Source organism: Eleginops maclovinus, chromosome 7, assembly GCF_036324505.1.
Source record: "Eleginops maclovinus isolate JMC-PN-2008 ecotype Puerto Natales chromosome 7, JC_Emac_rtc_rv5, whole genome shotgun sequence".
Taxonomy (NCBI): domain Eukaryota; kingdom Metazoa; phylum Chordata; class Actinopteri; order Perciformes; family Eleginopidae; genus Eleginops; species Eleginops maclovinus.
The window spans coordinates 14225559-14244202 of record NC_086355.1 but is presented as its reverse complement, the minus strand read 5'-3'; the positions used below and the strand labels follow the sequence as shown (position 1 = coordinate 14244202).

At 39.6% G+C, this 18644-nt stretch overlaps 1 protein-coding gene across 2 annotated transcripts in view; it reads right to left on the bottom strand.

Annotated features, from left to right (window-relative positions):
- Nucleotides 1-18169, bottom strand: part of tmem198a (transmembrane protein 198a) — a 32078-nt gene extending 13909 nt beyond the window's left edge. The window contains exons 1-2 of one of the 2 annotated variants that reach the window (XM_063887540.1): nucleotides 17759-18169; nucleotides 901-1141 (exon numbers count right to left, since the gene is read on the bottom strand). In XM_063887540.1, coding sequence (XP_063743610.1) covers nucleotides 901-1039 — 139 coding nt within the window. In that variant the 5' untranslated portion in view covers nucleotides 1040-1141; nucleotides 17759-18169. The remainder of the gene's footprint in view (nucleotides 1-900; nucleotides 1142-17758) is intronic. The other variant, XM_063887541.1, reaches the window with a different exon arrangement.
- Between the last annotated feature and the right edge of the window lie 475 nt (nucleotides 18170-18644).

The window sequence follows — 18644 nt, the reverse complement described above, 5'->3', positions numbered from 1 at the left end:
GGAATGGGATTTCAATATTGATTCACAAAGCCAGAAACAACACAACCTCTCTGTACTGCTTTTAAAATCAATAACATCGTAAACCAGCAGAGCAGGATGAACTAGAAATTAGATTTCATGGCTCTTTGGCCACTCATGTTATTGTTGAACATTTAGGAATGATATCAGCTAGCAAGTACCCTTCAGTGTTTCTATGGTGCCTATCAATAATGCTTCTGGAATATATGTATTTACTTTTTAGATGTACTAATTGATGCCCATGATCAACAGTTTTGTGCTTTTGTAAACAGTTGTGTTTTTGTTTTTTTAAACATACATTCAGCAGCTTTTAGAGGACTGAAAATAAAAGCACAGCATCTACAAACTCCTGATGACACAACAGGTTAATAAATGAACTATCTATCTGATGTTTGGGACAATTATGGTACCTTTGCTTAAAAGCAGCCCAGCTGTTTCCCCCTGCTTACAGTCTTTGTGCTATGCTAAGCCAACTAGCTGCTGATGTTAATAATATATATATATATTTTAATACATGAGAGTGGCATTAGATCTTTTTATCCATCCGTTAACAATGGTAAACTTTTTCATAGATTGTCATCTGAACAGGACACATGAGGTATTCAAAATGGGACTAACATACAAAGACACATTGAAACTTGCCAAAAAAAGGAGTAAAAACAGTACTCTTAACTGATGGCTGTACATAATTCGAGGAAACATGTAATTATTATACTGCTTCTCAATAGTTTCTTTCATAATGCCCTTAAGACGTGACTTAGACACCATATTCTGAAATAATGTAACACTGCAAAAGCTGCGTCAACCTTTGTAAGACATTTGTTGCATGAGAACCTTTCAGATCTATTTCATTGAGAAGCTGCTTTGCTCAGAGTCACTTACCAAAGAAGCAGTAGATGATTCCAAAGAGGCAGCACATGGAGCAGACCACTGAGGGAACAATCTCATACCTCCTCTCAATCTCCTGGTCACACTTCAGCCCCACCTCAGCCAAACCCAGCAGGCGGCTGGTGGATGTCATGGTGACTGAAGTGAGTGGTGGGTGGCGATTAGGGGGTGAGGGGTGGAGGGGGTGTGCAGGGAGGACTGGATCAGTGGGCCTCAGCCATTAAGAAGTGTCTACCTGCAAAAAAAGATTTATAGAAAAAGAGTGATAGAGAGAGGGAAAGAGGGCAGGAGAAATAATGAATGGGGAAAGAAAGAGGAGAGAGTGATTATTGATTGCTCATTTTAAGTACTCAGCTGTGAGTGCTGAGAGAGCAGTAAGCATGCATTACATTTTGAAAAAAGAAACAGCACAGCCACTCACACAAATACTGCTGCAGATGAAATGTCTGCATACTAAAGAAATGCAACTCAGCCACTATCATTCACTTGGGTATACAGGAAATAGGAAGCAACAAATTGTTTCCAACATGTGCAAAGTAGCTGACTGATAGCTGGAGATATGCAGCACCAACATACTGATTACCATAGACAGATCAACAAGAAACAAAGAGAAATAACACTGCTTAAACACACAACACCTATTTCACTGCTCTAATCACCCATTTAGAATAATAAATAAATAGCTGTAAAGCTGAAAGATTGCTGCTGCAGTGTTGACAATTAACCATGTTCCACTATAATTATAGATAACTCCTCAGGAATATGAATGTTCATGTGTTGATTCGTCAAGCTGCAAATGTTGAATATACTGTATTTTCCTGGGAAATTTAGTGCAACATATACCAGATAACATTTGTTTTGGTTAAGGTCTTACACAATGAGTAAAGCAGCAAGTATTTCAACTAAAACAGCATATTACGGCTTTTAGTAGGAGAGTAAGACAAAAACTCGTGAGACATACGAGTGCAATACATTACTACGCTTGTAATGGAAAAGGCAACACCGACACATCGCCATTCTGTGAGTAATAAAACTGAATCTGGACTGCAGTGGGTTCATTTTACATGCAATCATTGAGATTGATCTTAACTTTTAGTGATGTAGTTATTAACCTAACACAACATAGGAAATTAATGCAAAAGCATAATTATATGGCAGCGGTAATTCAGTGTGATTACTAAGTGTATACAATTAGACTCCACTATATGTAATTGACTTTAATCTGTAAATGTTGCCACAGGGCAGATCTTGCTACACTGTTATAGGCAAATAACATGTAACATTTTTTTATACACAGTGTGCAGCGAAGAGTACAACACTTCATCTACTGAGATATGTGAAGACACAATATACAGTGGGGCAAAAAAGTATTTAGTCAGCCACCAATTGTGCAAGTTCTCCCATTTAAAAAGATGAGAGAGGCCTGTAATTTTTATCATAGGTATACCTCAACTATGAGAGACAAAATGAGAAAAGAAAATCCAGGAAATCACATTGTAGGATTTTTAATGAATTAATTGGTAAATTCCTCGGTAAAATAAGTATTTGGTCACCTACAAACAAGCAAGATTTCTGGCTCTCACAGACCTGTAACTTCTTCTTTAAGAGGCTCCTCTGTCCTCCACTCGTTACCTGTATTAATGGCACCTTTTTGAACTCGTTATCAGTATAAAAGACACCTGTCCACAACCTCAAACAGTCATACTCCAAACTCCACTATGGCCAAGACCAAAGAGCTGTCAAAGGAGACCAGAGACAAAATTGTAGACCTGCACCAGGCTGGGAAAACTGAATCTGCAATAGGTAAGCAGCTTGGTGTGAAGAAATCAACTGTGGGAGCAATTATTAGAAAATGGAAGACATACAAGACCACTGCTAATCTCCCTCGATCTGGGGCTCCACGCAAGATCTCACCCCGTGGGGTCAAAATGATCACAAGAACGGTGAGCAAAAATCCCAGAACCACACGGGGGGACCTAGTGAATGACCTGCAGAGAGCTGGGACCAAAGTAACAGAGGCTACCATCAGTAACACACTACGCCGCCAGGGACTTAAATCCTGCAGTTCCAGACGTGTCCCCCTGCTTAAGCCAGTACATGTCCAGGCCCGTCTGAAGTTTGCTAGAGGGCATTTGGATGATCCAGAAGAGGATTGGGAGAATGTCATATGGTCAGATGAAACCAAAATAGAACTTTTTGGTAAAAACTCAACTCGTCGTGTTTGGAGGAGAAAGAATGCAGAGTTGCATCCAAAGAACACCATACCTACTGTGAAGCATGGGGGTGGAAACATCATGCTTTGGGGCTGTTTTTCTGCAAAGGGACCAGGACGACTGATCCGTGTAAAGGAAAGAATGAATGGGGCCATGTATCGTGAGATTTTGAGTGAAAACCTCCTTCCATCAGCAAGGGCACTGAAGATGAAGCGTGGCTGGGTCTTTCAGCATGACAATGATCCCAAACACACCGCCAGGGCAACGAAGGAGTGGCTTCTTAAGAAGCATTTCAAGGTCCTGGAGTGGCCTAGCCAGTCTCCAGATCTCAACCCCATAGAAAATCTTTGGAGGGAGTTGAAAGTCCGTGTTGCCCAGTGACAGCCCCAAAACATCACTGCTTTAGAGGAGATCTGCATGGAGGAATGGGCCAAAATACCAGCAGCAGTGTGTGGAAACCTTGTGAAGACTTACAGAAAACGTTTGACCTCTGTCATTGCCAACAAAGGGTATATAACAAAGTATTGAGATGAACTTTTGTTATTGACCAAATACTTATTTTCCACAATCATTTGAAAATAAATTCTTTAAAAATCCTACAATGTGATTTCCTGGATTTTTTTTCCTCATTTTGTCTCTCATAGTTGAGGTATACCTATGATGAAAATGACAGGCATCTCTCATCTTTTTAAATGGGAGAACTTGCACAATTGGTGGCTGACTAAATACTTTTTTGCCCCACTGTAGCTCTGTATTGATAACTTTATTTGGGTTCCTTGGGTTCCTAAAAGACATAATCAGATTAATAAGGAGTTTGGTTTCAGTTGCAGACACACTGCTTTGAGATTCCAATCCTTTTCTTAATCTTAGATGTATTTGTTGAGGACTTTTGTTGGATGAAAATGTGCCTGGGGCTCCCACTTTGATCCATTTTTGGCAGTATCTGTGCCATCAGCTACTTAAATTGATCAAAGTTAGCTTTGTTTTAAATATTTCTTGTGAGGATATCCAAGGGCAGATTCAGTAAAACACTATGTCCCACTCTACCTTAACATGATGGCACAAAAATATGACTCTTCTTTTGTTAACCACACACCAACACGAAGCACCATTCATGCACTAAATCCCAACGCTTTCATTCCCACTTGAGTCATATATTAACTCATGCTAAACGCGTAGCCTCATACAGTGGTGGATATTCATAAATGGGGGCATTCTTCAAGTAGTATATATGGCAGTATTTTACCCTGCATCATTATTATTTCATGAAACAAGTACTGTTCTACATCTTTTATTCAGTAATGAGGGCTGCTCTCCATAATAACAGCTCTTGCTCAGGCCTAGTAAGTCATGGCCAGGCTTGTGGATGAACACACTTTCCAAGTAATTTCCTTTCCCACTGTTTTTGCACAAGGGATGTGAATCTATCTGACCCTGTTCTCATCTTTCTTACTCCTATCTGTTTGTGCACATCTTTTTTGTAAAGCCAAATACTTTAGAAGGATCATAACATCTTAAATGTAAGGGTTCATTTGCAGTCTGAATGAGACAATGAACCCTTTTTTGAGTCATACCCTTCAAACGCAGACTAGCCAATAATAGTATTATAGCAATGTCGAGCTGTACTGTGCAGTGCATAGAGAGTACATGCTAACAGATGTAGACTACTATCCCCAAAGCATGAGGATGCTGTTTTACACATGAGGTTTTATTTCTCTGGATCAGTTACCTCTGTGTGGGTTTCTCCTTTAGGTCACTGCACTTGTCATGTCAGAGTACATATGACATACTCACATTTTCTCTCTCTCTCTCTCTCTCTTTCTCTCTGTGTCTCTCTTGCTTGTTTTTACTTTTGCATACGGCTACACTAACATACCATCTGTACACACTTGCCTGATTGCACAGTGGAAGTAATCCTTATTGACACACACACACACACACACACACACACACACACACACACACACACACACACACACACACACACACACACACACACACACACACACACACACACACACACACACACACACACACACACACACACACACACACACACACACACACACACACACACACACACACACACACACACACACACACACACACACACACACACACACTGAAGCACTGAAGCACTGAGCAGTCAAATACAAATTGATTTACTTTCAGCTTGACATTCTGTGTGCTTTGGAGAAAAAACAACACACAGAAGCAGGATTTATAAAGAAGTAATAATGCAATACTGTCCCATGCTAGCTTACCTTTTAAAATTAAATTACTTTGAGATTTTGCTAGAAGTAACAATTCAAGTTTTGCAGTTGTCACATAGGATAAAGAGCAGCAATTCAATTTTGGTCGCAACACTCAAACAATCAGCTTTATAGGAGAAAAAATGTTTCCACTCACATGGGGGTGGATGTCACCATTTGTACACCATCAGCTAAACTCTGGCAGCATTTATTTGCTGTGAGTATGACAGTAATGGTGTAGAGAGGGTTGAAAGAGTGAAATGAATAGGTCCAGTAAATTAAAAAATAATCCACAGTATTTTTGTAAATAATTGCTCAAATTCCCAAAATGACATGAAAACATCTAAATGTCGGCTGCTATAATTGCTTTTAAGCCCTGGCAACAGTTGCTTTGATAAGATCCCTTACTATGACAGCAACACCCACCTGAGTCTGTGCCTATGGGCTTCCCTGTCACTACTAGTATAGAGTTAATAGCATTAGCACAGATTAAGATGAATTAGAAGAAGTTTGGAGTTTGAAGTTAATGCAGGGTGTTTGAATGGAGCAGCCTGGCAACCATGTAAGCTACATAAAGTGCACAACAACGCCATGTCATATACAATAATAACAACTGTGAGGATAACATGTGGTGCTGTATTGATTTTTGAGGTTATTTCCGGACTCTCAGGTGCACAGTAGTAATAGCAGGAAACTCCAACTGGGCCGGGACGTATTGACAGGAGAAACTAGGCTGTCTGGTTTCCCTACATTTGAAATACTTATTATTGAAAAAGGAAAATGCATTAAGGGAGCTTATGCACTGCCAAAGAGAAATAACCAAAGACACATGCCCTTTTATTTTAGTCCTTGTCTGGTTCTTTTTTACTTTAAAATAAATGTTCAAAATGAAGGACTTATTTGCACTTCTTGTCCGTCCTGGGAGAGGGATCCCTCCACTGTTGCTATCCCTGAGGTTTCTTCAAGCTGCGAGGGTCCAAGGACAGAGGATGGCGTATTCATATTAATAGTCTGTACAAACTGTCAAGTCCACTTACACAAATGTACAATTTGTCATATTGGGCTATATAAATATACTTTGATTGATAGACTCCTCAGGCATTATAACAACTGATGTCTCCGTAGTGTTTCAAAACCGTTTTTTACAACTACAACTAAAATATTTCTTTTGTATGTGCTGCAATTTCAAAACAACACATGCAAACAAAACTTTCCCAGTAACACAAAGTAACTTAAATTGTTAGGGAGAGTGGTTGGTTGCTTGGTTACACAATGTTTATTTGCAATAGTTGACATCATCACAGATGTACTAGGGATCTAGTGATGAACAATGGTTGTGATTTCATTGGGTCCCAATGAGAAAAAAGGGAATCATATAAATTAACATATCAGTGGTAACAGATTGTAGTTTGAGATTGTTTCACAAACAAAAGAAAATAATGAATGAGCTGACACTGAAAGTCAACGTTGCAATTGAACAAACACACTTACAATCAGAGCCCTGTCAAATAAACTACAGGAATCATCCTCAGTCTACACAGTAAGACTCTTTTATCTGAATATACACATGTGAATATTCTATCAATTCACAATGTGACCAGACACTACCTTTGTTATCTGCGGCACCCACAGAGAGGAGACACGATTAGAAAGTACCCCACCACCAATAAGGTCAGGACAAATAAGAAGGAAAAACAGCATATTATGCAACAATCTCACGTCCTGTCTGTTGCTATAACAACCAGCAGTGGTACAAGGACCCTGCAAATGGGAAATGGGGCCCGTCTCCATGGGAATGTGCATGTTAAGAGACAATCTGTGACGGTTTCTTTGAGGCTCCTGGCAGCAGACGGTCCTGACCTTTGACCCCATTCAGCTAGTGCCTCTTTATAATTCACCAACATATCGGGGTGTCCACCGAACTCAGAGGCAAGAAAAGTCCCATCCTTCATGTTGAATTACCAATGGTTACCAGTGGAGCAAAACTTTGGAGTTCTGATGGAACAAAATATAAAGTCTAGAATACTCTAATAGGTATACACAACATATATATAGCCTATATCGTCTGTGGAAATGTGTGCCTTTTCTGCACAACTGATGATGCCTAGTAGAATTCAAAATCAGCCAAAATCATCCTGGGATGAAAAAAAAGACTGTAGGGAAAGCCATCAGACCGTAAATTATTATCAACACAGAAGCACAGTTTACTCTTACTTTTGGTGTCTCTGGGTGATGCAATAATAAATCTAAAGGCTACAGTTCAATGCGGAATATTATTTGCTTCGCTGTGGAACTGTGTTTCCATAGAGACTGAACTATAGATCTAGTTGTTACACTTTCACACAATGTACACTGAAGTTGGCAGGCGATGACACTCATATCACTTCATATGGTTTTTATGACAGATGTGAAATTGTGCAGGAAAATCAATATAATCACACTGTAGCAACACAAGTTTGCACAGCACAGGGTTTAATTTTCCATCAGCTTCACTTCAGAGCTTCAGTATGTTAGCTCTGCAGGGGAACCAGCATCTAAATTCAGTTTCACTGGCTTGCTCACAAATAGGGAGCACTGAATTACACCGCTGCACCTCTGACACAAATCACAGCTCCCATGATGATTTGCCCAGCTATATCCATGCTTGCATTGCTCCGTAAGTCTGACAGGAGAATAATGGGAGGTTACATATCAAAACCACTGGCATTGTAATAACCTTTCTGCGTGTTGATGTTCTCTCTGCCGGGGTTTTGCCTCTACTCTTCAGATGAGCAGACAGTCGGGGGTCACGGATCAAATGTGAACACTCCTGGCACTGGAATAAGTGTTTTATGATTTATTCCGCTGTGTGCCAGGTTGTCGTTGGCATGCAATGTGTTTAGTGCGGTGTGACTTCACCTTCACCTCGATAAAGTAAGAGTTTGCTGACTTTTACAGGGCTATAAACTGATATAAATAGATGAAATAAAAATAATGCTATCCTTGAATGAGTGTCACTATGAATAAATATCTGATTCTACTTGAACACTAGATTATAATTCATCAGATGCATGAAGTAAATATGAAAATGTATTCTGCAGAAATTCTAAGGAATGTGAAGAGAAGTCATCCCTACCTTAACTGTTAAGTGTTTGCATATCTGTAAAGCTTTTCCTCTCTAAACCTGCTCAAGAAAATATATTTTATAATCTGCTATTGATACGACCAAACTGACAGGCGGAAAACAAAGGAGATGAAGGGTTTGAAATTGTTTGTGTGTGCGTGTCTAGGTTTGTGTTTGTATGAATGTGTGTCAGCATGAATATTTCAGAGGCCCCACACTGAGGGGTGGCGACAGAGCATCAGCAGAACGAGGACACACTGCTCTCCAGGGTGGGGATTGGAGGGGTTGGACAGAAAGAAAGAAGGAGACAGAAGGAAAGAAAGGCACACAGAAGAGAAGAAGAGAAAGATGAGTAGCAATCTCCTTAGACTGAGACAGGAAGACAGAAAGACACAAAAAATGTCACAAAGTTAGAAATGATCTGCAGGTGTTAGGAAACAGCATGGTAAAATGAATGTTTCCACAAAGACACTGCCTCTGAGATGACAAAAAAACACACAAAAGAAAGTCCTTCTAGCAACTCCATGTCAGCTTTGAACATGAACTTTATTATTTATACTTAAAAAAAAAAAATTGTTAACATGTTCAATAAATTGACTTACTTTAAAAAAACTTCTTACCTAGGCAGAGTGTTGCATTCAACAAAACCAGACCTCAGTGTAACTAGTTCATGTGCCAAAACAAGACAGCACAACAGAAGGGGTGCTAAGTTCAAGCTCTTGAGGTATTGTTTCACTCCATTTTTAGGAAGGTCAAATACTGTATATTGATAAACAAGAGTTTCTCTAAAAGTGTTCATCACATTATTTGTTTCGGCATTATAAAAGCAAACAGGGAGCATTTCTAGGGTTTCTCTTAGTTGTTGTTTAGCTAAACCTGAATCTGATTCCTTTAAGTAGAAAGCACAATTACAGTGTCATTCAGGCACTCCAATGGTTTCATTGTCCAGAGTTGGAGATATTTGTCTCAGAGACTTCTGCCTCAGCCCCATCTCAACAGCTGTCAATTGAATTTTCAAAAGCCTTTCAGCAAAACATTGGTGTCATTACTCGGGGAAATAAACAGACCTCGCTCTGAACAATTTTCTCAGCACAACTCTCTACTGGAAAAAAAATCAACCAAAGAAAGCTGACAGCATGCTCTCCAGATTGTTGAGAGTAATAGAAATAGCTTGTTTCTGAAAAGTGAAAAGCTGAATTATTTTAGTTTTCCAATGCTTTGAGCTACACGATCGAAAATACTATTGTGTTAGGTGGCAGCAGAAATCTTGGCCATCCATCTATTGATCCATCTATAAATCCATATCTTCCATACTCTACCAGAGTTTAAATGGACGATTGTCTCACCTAACTCTGGTGTGAAGTGGTGATATTGATTTTTAAATGCATCCAATCAGCAGATTAGATAAGACTGTGGTGGTAACTTTACCATTCTTATTTTTGTATAGGATAAACTACAATACAACCTTTGTGAAAATGAGTTCAGTGGGTTGCTGTTCAGTAGGGTAAAGCAGGATGAAGATTTAGTCGGTCAGTCCAAGGTGAAATGGTAAAGTTTGTTAATACCACTAAAGCGTTTAGTAAGATATCAAGATTTAGCCCATGACGCGTTTACAAGATACTACACATGGTCCATGGTTTGTAAAGGGCAGCATCCTTTTCTATAACCTGCACAGTGTAGGATTTTCCAGTATCCAAGTTTGTTTTTAAGGGACACACATGGCCCTAGAAATGTCTACTGGAGGCTTGTCTTTAAGTGTGTCAAAATGTCTTTCACAGGGGTTTGTTGACTGCACCATTTTGACCCAATATTCCACACATTCATAATCCCTAAAAGATAATTACAAAAGACTTAACAATCTCCTGATTTCTCCTGGAGCGCCACTAAGAGGTTTACATTTTTGGATGGAGGGATTGCCGCACTATTTGGTAACAACAATCTATCGATCCTTACTTCGTCGCATAAAGTCTACTTGTCAGATCTCACTTCCAATTTGTCCAATACTTTGGTTTATGACCAAGCTCTTGCAAGTATAATTACCTTTCCATTAGCCTCAGTTGCTAATACTAGCATTCTAACAAGCTTAACTAAATGGTTTACATTATAACTGCTAAACATCATGTGGTTTTTCTGCAAGCATGACGATATTAGCATTTCCCAAACTGTCTGTAGCAAATAACTGTAATCCATCGACTGGAATCATCTAACTTTTACAGTTTTGTAATGTCGGACTCATATTCCTAGCATTTGCATATCAGACTTTCTTGCAGTCTGACTTTCATCCTCTTTTTCTGTCTGGTTATCCATGTGCTCATTGTTCTGTGCCCACTGAATTGCACAGATTCATAACCTACTACAATGTAAGATCTTGATTCTGAACAGAGAGACAGTAATAGTCATGTCATGGTTACTATCCGCTAACACCCTCGCTCTTCTGTTCGTTTTCTAAATTGGGGAGGGAGAGCCTTCATGTTCATGTGGCAGTGAGTTACAGTGTTGCTGATGTCATGGTTACTAACAGGATGACTGTGTTTCCATATAGGCCTAGCCCATCTGTCACTGGGAAGACTAGCTACTACGGTGTGTGTGTGTGTGTGTGTGTGTGTGTGTGTGTGTGTGTGTGTGTGTGTGTGTGTGTGTGTGTGTGTGTGTGTGTGTGTGTGTGTGTGTGTGTGTGTGTGTGTGTGTGTGTGTGTGTGTGTGTCTCTCTCTATCTAACATCAGTTTTCATGCTTTTTTCTGTGGTAGAGTAAAGACACAGAGAGATTAATTAACTAATGCAATTACGGTTGATGACCACTGACCATTGATATGTAAGTTTGCCCTATCTCAGTTCTATCTTTATATCCAAAAGGCCTTTTTTCCCAACGATGACATTATGTGACAGGTATAGCTCTATAAGCTCCTTAAGAAAAGAACAGTACATGTGTACTGGTGACCTTTGTTATACACAACAGGATCATCCTTACTGGGATAATAGGTATCACAGGGACGCCTTACCAGTGTTCCTTAAACTATAGATACCAACATGTTTGCAGCTTAAGTGCTTACACAAAACTTCAAAGTGCTTTAATGTCTACAAGAGTTTAAAAATGGGAGAATATGGGGCTAATCATTGAAGTTGTCACTGAAAGAATACATCTCTTATTGCTTTTCTTTCAAGTGCTTGCTATTTTTGGACTCTTTATAGGCTAAATCATTAATTATTTCATAAAAGCTGATGATAACAGAGGTAATTCTTTATTGCCGGCGGTTTAAACAGCCGAACTGTGAAGTTAAACTGCAAATAATCAATGGCCAGTTGGCATAGTAACCAGGAAGGCACATATAGCCTTGTTTTATGGAAATGATTCCTCAGTTACAGCTTTTAATAACTGCACTGCTTAGCTGAAGTGATTCTAAGTAATAGCTAAATCCTCATTTTACTGTAATTTGCCTAACAAGCTTGATTATCCTGTCTCTAAAAACATTGCCTTTCTAGGCATTTATTTGTTTTTGTACTTTGATCATGTCTTCTCTAACAACTACAGGTCCCTTGTTAAATAACACATTGACAATGGTAGGTAAACAAAGCTAATAATGTGTTTTAGCAGTTTTTTCAAACCTTTATTATCAAGTGGCATACACTTCCATATCAGCGCCAGATTCATTGAAATAAAGTCATTGATTTAAAGCATAAAAAGGGAAATCTCATACAAAAACGGTTTGAATGCCGTTCCCTTCTATTTTTTTAGTTCATTCTTTCCTTTTTCTGCATCTTGATACGCTCGCTGAGTTCTCTGCTTCTTCATCATGCACTCCCTCTGCCTTTTTTGTGTCTTTAAAAGGAAAGTAAACCAGAGAACTCTCACAGTGAAATAGCCTTGGCCCGGGTCATTTGGTTGTCTGGGCCATTAGGTTTAAATGCAGGATGGTGATTTGTATGGGAGCTGTTAATTTTCTCCTCACACTCTCCCTCCCTCTCTTTGAGTTACAACACTATTGAGATGTTGACCCATCGACCCCTTGTGCAGCCGCCCACCCACACACGCATACACAAAAACATGGAGAGAAAAGTATGGCCAAAGATTCTTCTAGACATAATGTCCTCCTCTATAGCTGACCGTCCTCTTGCCAAATCCTTTTTCATTCCTCTATTAGCAAACTTCTCATAAAGTGCAACAGCAGATAGGAAACAACTTTGCTATGCGGTGATCTCAGGACAGGTGTATATTTGGATGTGTTTTGTGTACTGTGGGCAGCCTTGGAGCATCTAAGTGAAGAGATCTGAAGAGGTTATGAATGTGTGTTAGTGTGTTTATCCGCCCCCATGTTGGTGGCCTCAGCATTGATCCCCCTCTAAGCCTTGGTCCTTGCTTGTGGCCTGAAGGTGATGTGACAGGGTAGTAAAGAGGCTTTAATCAGATTACAGCTCATTCGCTGTCTTTCACTATCTCTCTTTTGCCAGTATCATCTATATCACTGCTGCTTTCAACCACTTTCTCTCTCTTTCTCCTCTTGCTGAACACCAGGCCTACTTTTAAGCCACAGCGTCACATTTTACTTCTATCCCACATGGATCTAATTGTTTCTTTGCAAATGTCCCCCATGAGGTGAGAGTGGCTGTTCAGAACTGTACGACTGCACATAAAAATGAATAATCAGAGTGCATGAAATAAACAATTCTTATAGCAATGTCTTTTAAAAAAATGTTTTTTATGGTATTCAGGTAACTGAGATCAATCTTGCTGATGCACAGATGCACTCATGATTATTCTAACGGCGTAAACAGATTTCCATTTCTTTAAAAACCATTATGGCTCCATTTCCTACATAATTATCTTCATGCTGCTTTTATGCTCTCAGCAAGAAGTAAAAGAGACAGAGTGGCCTTGCACAGAAACCAGGGACCTCTTCACCAAAACGGTGTGAGTAATAGCAGAAACTATTGAGATGAAAGAAGTTCTCAGATGTTTTACTCAAGTTAAAGTATCAATTCATCAAGGTGCTAATACTCAAAATGTGTTCAAAAGGTCAAAGGTAAACCAAACCTGACACTAGTACTACCAATGGCCACTGGCAGTGTTATCTTCATCTACTATACTATACTCTCACTTTAAGTATGATATGTGCAAAGAGCTATTAATAGTTCTCAAATACGAAAAATGCAAATGCTACCCTGTGAAGTGAAGGGGAGGGAAAATGTAAAGTCACATATTGCAGTATTCAAGTAAAATACAATGTGTATTTAATAATTATACACAAGTGACGGACTTGAGCAAATAAACTTGGTTCCTTTCCACAAGTGACAAAGTCTCTGTATAAATCCTGTGCTGATTTCAGCTCCATCTCTCTGTCGATCTGTCCAGAAATATTGAGATTGTCTGAGGTTGAGCTTCCTCAAAATGTCATAAAAGGTGATGATCTAGTTTCATTTTCCGAAAATAGTATTCCTGAGTCTTTGCAGTCAACACAAATGTTCAAACACACACAGAACACTTACATAATTAATGCATCTGCACAACAACGGCTTCACGCACACATATTGTTTGGGTCTATGACATAAACAAAGGCAAATGTGTCTGCTTAGACATGAAGGAGAGACCTTCAGCTACAAACCATCATGACAGCCAAGCACACACACCCACACTCACACATTCACACATTGCCGGAGGGCTCATACACGCTGTGAGTCAGATATGGTTGAAACTATAGCGACTCCCAACCTGACGCTGTCCTAATTACACTGACCGTGTCCTGACCAGCCTACATTTACTATACATAGTGCTTGAATGACTAAATGGATGCCAGACAGCGTATGTGTGAGGTGCACAACAAACAACAATATCTGACCAGCATATGTGTGTGTGTTTACATGTGAATATGCCAGTGGCAACGAAAGCCCTGGTGTGTATTAATGGGATTAGGGTCGACTTTACACTTGCTTTTGCCCTCATTGTTTCTCTTCTGCTTCTCTCCCCATCTTTAATTCCACCTCGGCCATTCTTTTTGAATTCCATTTCCCTCGTCTTTTTTTGTATTTATCTCAGTATCCATTGAGTCTTTCTTTTAAGTTATTCTATTGCTCTAATAACTCCCATTTATTTTCACTCGCAGTGCTTTCTCAATCTCTCTTTGCTCGCAGTGCTTTCTCAATCTCTCTTTGCTCGCCGTGCTCAAACTTCAATCCATCTTTCTCTTTAATATATAACAAAAACACTGAGGCCTGCTGCAGACTAGCTCTGTCAGACAGAGAAGCCCCTGAAGACGTTTTGTGCTCGGCCTTGAGTCTGAGTCTTTTTGGCTTATGTATCCTGTACTTACATAACTCCTCATCAAAGCCCAGCACAGTGCATAGCAACATAGGCAATGTATGAATGAAATGAGTGGTAGTCTCTCTGGTAACCATCCTCACTTCAACACTGAGATCTAATTGTTTCTATCCTAAACTAGATGAAATATTGCATAACCATTTATTCTATTAATTAAAATGATAGTTGGGAGGCTTTTATCTCCACACTGAAATCTTAACCTCCTAAATGCTGAATTTTAAGGAAACTTAGAAAGAACATAATGTTGTTATGGCTTTTTGAATAATAATGCCAGGCAAGACGTATCACACTTTTGACAGCTAAGGACAAAGGTAAAATGCCATTTAAAAAAAAGAGAATTTATGACTGCTGGCCAGATTCATCAGCTCCAAGCATCTCAGGTTGGCCCAAGTCCTAACTCTGAGGACTGCTTGGCTCTTGGTTATGGTTACGTAACTATCAGCAAAGCACCACACGGGGGGCCTCGTTTAAACTATTTTTAATTGGCTTTCTAAAAGGAGTGGGACTGAATCCTGGTATGTAGTCACATTTCTCCCTCACTATCTCCTTATTACCTTCTTTAAAACATGAGCCTAACCAATCCTTACACGCACTGAGATTAAAATGTACTATAAAGATATGTCATTAGTCAAACATGGAGGAATCAGTGTAGGAAGAGCACAGAGCAAGATAACTTCTGACAACCAGCGCTTCCACTGTGTTCACAACATAAGGTATATTATTAGGGCATCATTGGACATCGTTGGAACATGTTAAACACTTTCATTTTGCTCCATACATCCTTTAACATTGCCCCGTTTGGTGACCCAGTGAAGCAGCACAGCTAGCAGCAGAAGAAACCCTGCTGCACACACTTGGATGTTAATATGCAACTGTAAAAAGTGTTTGTATCAGAAAGACAAGAAGCATGCCAAGCCAAGTTTGATCTGATAAATGGTGGGAATAAATGAATATATGATAAAAATCTATGTTATTCGGGGAACAGGTTCATTCAACTCTTTATTCCCAAAATCAAGACCACAGCTTCAAAGATCAGCTCAGGAAATGAACTGAGGGAGAGTCTTATTAAAAGACTTTATAGTGCTACAAAGTAATAAACGCTGTGGCTTGACACCACTGCATACTGCAATGCTCTCTATGGAACAAAAGCACACAGTCAGTAACTGGCTACACAGTGGTTTCTAAACTCTATTATGAACTGTAGATAATGGTTGCCCCCCTGGTATCTTTTCATTTGCATACACATTCAAATACTGCACAACCTTAAAATCCATCCTTATATCTCAAGAGATCGCCAGCTCAGGGATGTAATTTTACCGTTTCGCCTCATTTTCATACTTTGAGAATGCCGAACTGTCGCTTATAATCTGAAATTCTAAAGGAGAACCACTGCTTCTTATAGCAAAATAAGAATCCTACACTCCATTACTGTATATGTTCTTTGCATCTCCTTCTCTTGTATATACTTTTCCCCCTATTCTATAACATCAAAGTAGGTATGTACAGCATGTAACAAGTCTTTCCTTCTCTTGTTTATTATGTCATTGCACACCACACACCCCCAGCATATCCTGTCACCAACTTAATAAATTATTAGACGACCAACACTCATATAATTCTATCCACTTATTAATTTATGATTTAATTGAAAGGTCTGTGAAACCTAGTTTCCCCACCAAGAATCATGCAAAAGCACCACTAAAGATTGTGTTTGCCTTCCTTGGAATTAGTAAATCGTGCAGCTAAAGAAAAGCATACAAAATTACAATTTCAATAAAAAGGAATCTGAGTACCAAAATGAACAATTAGTGGCCTAACAGCAGAAGGATCTAATTGCTGACATACAGTACCAAACATAAACAAGCATGTTTATCATAGCACCAAAAGATATGTAATTATTGGAACAATTGAACTCTTTTAATGGCAAAATTGTTTGGTTTTGATCCACATTCGAGGAATGTTATCCTAATTCGCTAAAGTGGGAGAGAGAAGACACAAGTTGATGCTGTGCCATTTTCAGAACATCACTAATACGCTGTTCAAAGACATTTGCATGTTAAACAAAGGAAATAAAAAGGCAAATGCCTGCACACTTAGCTCGGCAGGCTTTCTGCCTATAATTACTTTATCTTTGCTACAGCAAACTGTTCATTAGATGTTTGATGTTCTATTACTGTTACCCGAAGAAGAGATAGGTGGAGGGAAAAAGTGTTTTCACTCTCTCCATATCAATATTTTGTTTTTGGATATACTCTTATAAGATGTAATGTTGTTGTTTGTCGGTTGACACTTTTTATAGATTTATAGTGACAGAGGGACAGATGGATAGATAGATAGATAGATAGATAGATAGATAGATGGATAGATGGATAGATGGATAGATGGATAGATAGATAGATAGATAGATAGATAGATAGATAGATAGATAGATAGATGGATAGATGGATGGATGTAGGTTCGATGTAGGTTCTGTAAGTGACTTTCTGCCAGTGCAAATCAATTTGGCTCCTACTGTTTACACGCTGTCCAAACCAATTATGTACACGGGTATCAAATTCAGAGTTTAGTCTTTTCAATTATTAATTCCCACACATCATGAAGGATTCATCTGGATGTCACTGATATGCGTGCTCTCAAAGTGCTCGAGCCTTGTGTTGGAGAACCAATTGCAACGGTTTGAAAACAATAGAGGCAAAACAATAGAAGAGCGGAGCTAGTCAGTCCTCCAAATGTCCAATTTTCAAAGGCAATTACAATGACGGGTACAAGGCTGTGGGCAACATAATAAGCTATTGGGAAGGGTTTTACAGTAGGACATTCGTTTCGTTTAGGCTGGGTGGAGATCACTGAACAAAACGTTACAATTTGTAATTTGTGACAAAGACAGGCTGAGTAAAAAAACGAGAAAAAAACACCTACGTGCTTAGTAAGGATAACATAACTGTAATGTTGACATGAACAAAGAAAACTCACCTCAGTAATGCATCATATCCTCGTGTGTTTTCTTTGTCGTCCCCGAGTCCAAACGAGAAAAACAGATTTTTTTCAAAGAAAGGACAGAATCTCCACTTGTTTGGATGAAAAACCCAACATGATCATCTCAGGGAACCGGGCTTGGTCCAAAAGACAAAAGCACAGCGAGCAACTCCAACAAGCCTGAAGCGAAGACTAAAACAATGCTCAACTCCTCTTGGCTTCAATTTCTCACTTACTGCGTCCAGACAGACGCGCTGTCGTTAGCCCAGATCTCATGTAATATTGAACGCCAATAATGGACCTGTGCGACGGGAAATGGAAATGCTGCCTTGCGGTTTTTATTCCGTGTTTACATCATGCTTTCTTATGATATCCCACCTAAATCGACCCGTGTGTGCGCTTCCTTTGTGTTCTCTGTCTCGCTCACTGTGGGTAACGGGTTAAACCATTCCTGCAGCACGAGAGGGGGGGGTCTGAGAGGAGCTACTCATGTGGATATGGGAACGAATGGGTTTGGTGACTCGTGGCCAAATGTTATTATTGTCAGGGATAAAGACACAAGGAGGAAGAGCAGAGGGAGAAAGTCGAAGAAACATAAGGGGGGGGGGGGGGGGGTACTTGCACGTACACGCGTTATTTTACATTTTCAAATAACTGTTTCACTGCTATTGCAGATTTTTCACAAATCTGTGTAATCACAGCCTCCATACTCCAAACCCTTTTACTTCTCACATGAAAGTAGGGTTTATAAATACGCTCTCATGCTAGATTATGCAACAGAGTTATAATTACGGCCAGTATAATGTTGGGGGGGGGGGGGGGGGGGGGGGGGGGGGGGGGGGGCTGGGGGCATAAATACCAGCCTAGAGAGCTTTATGTTCGG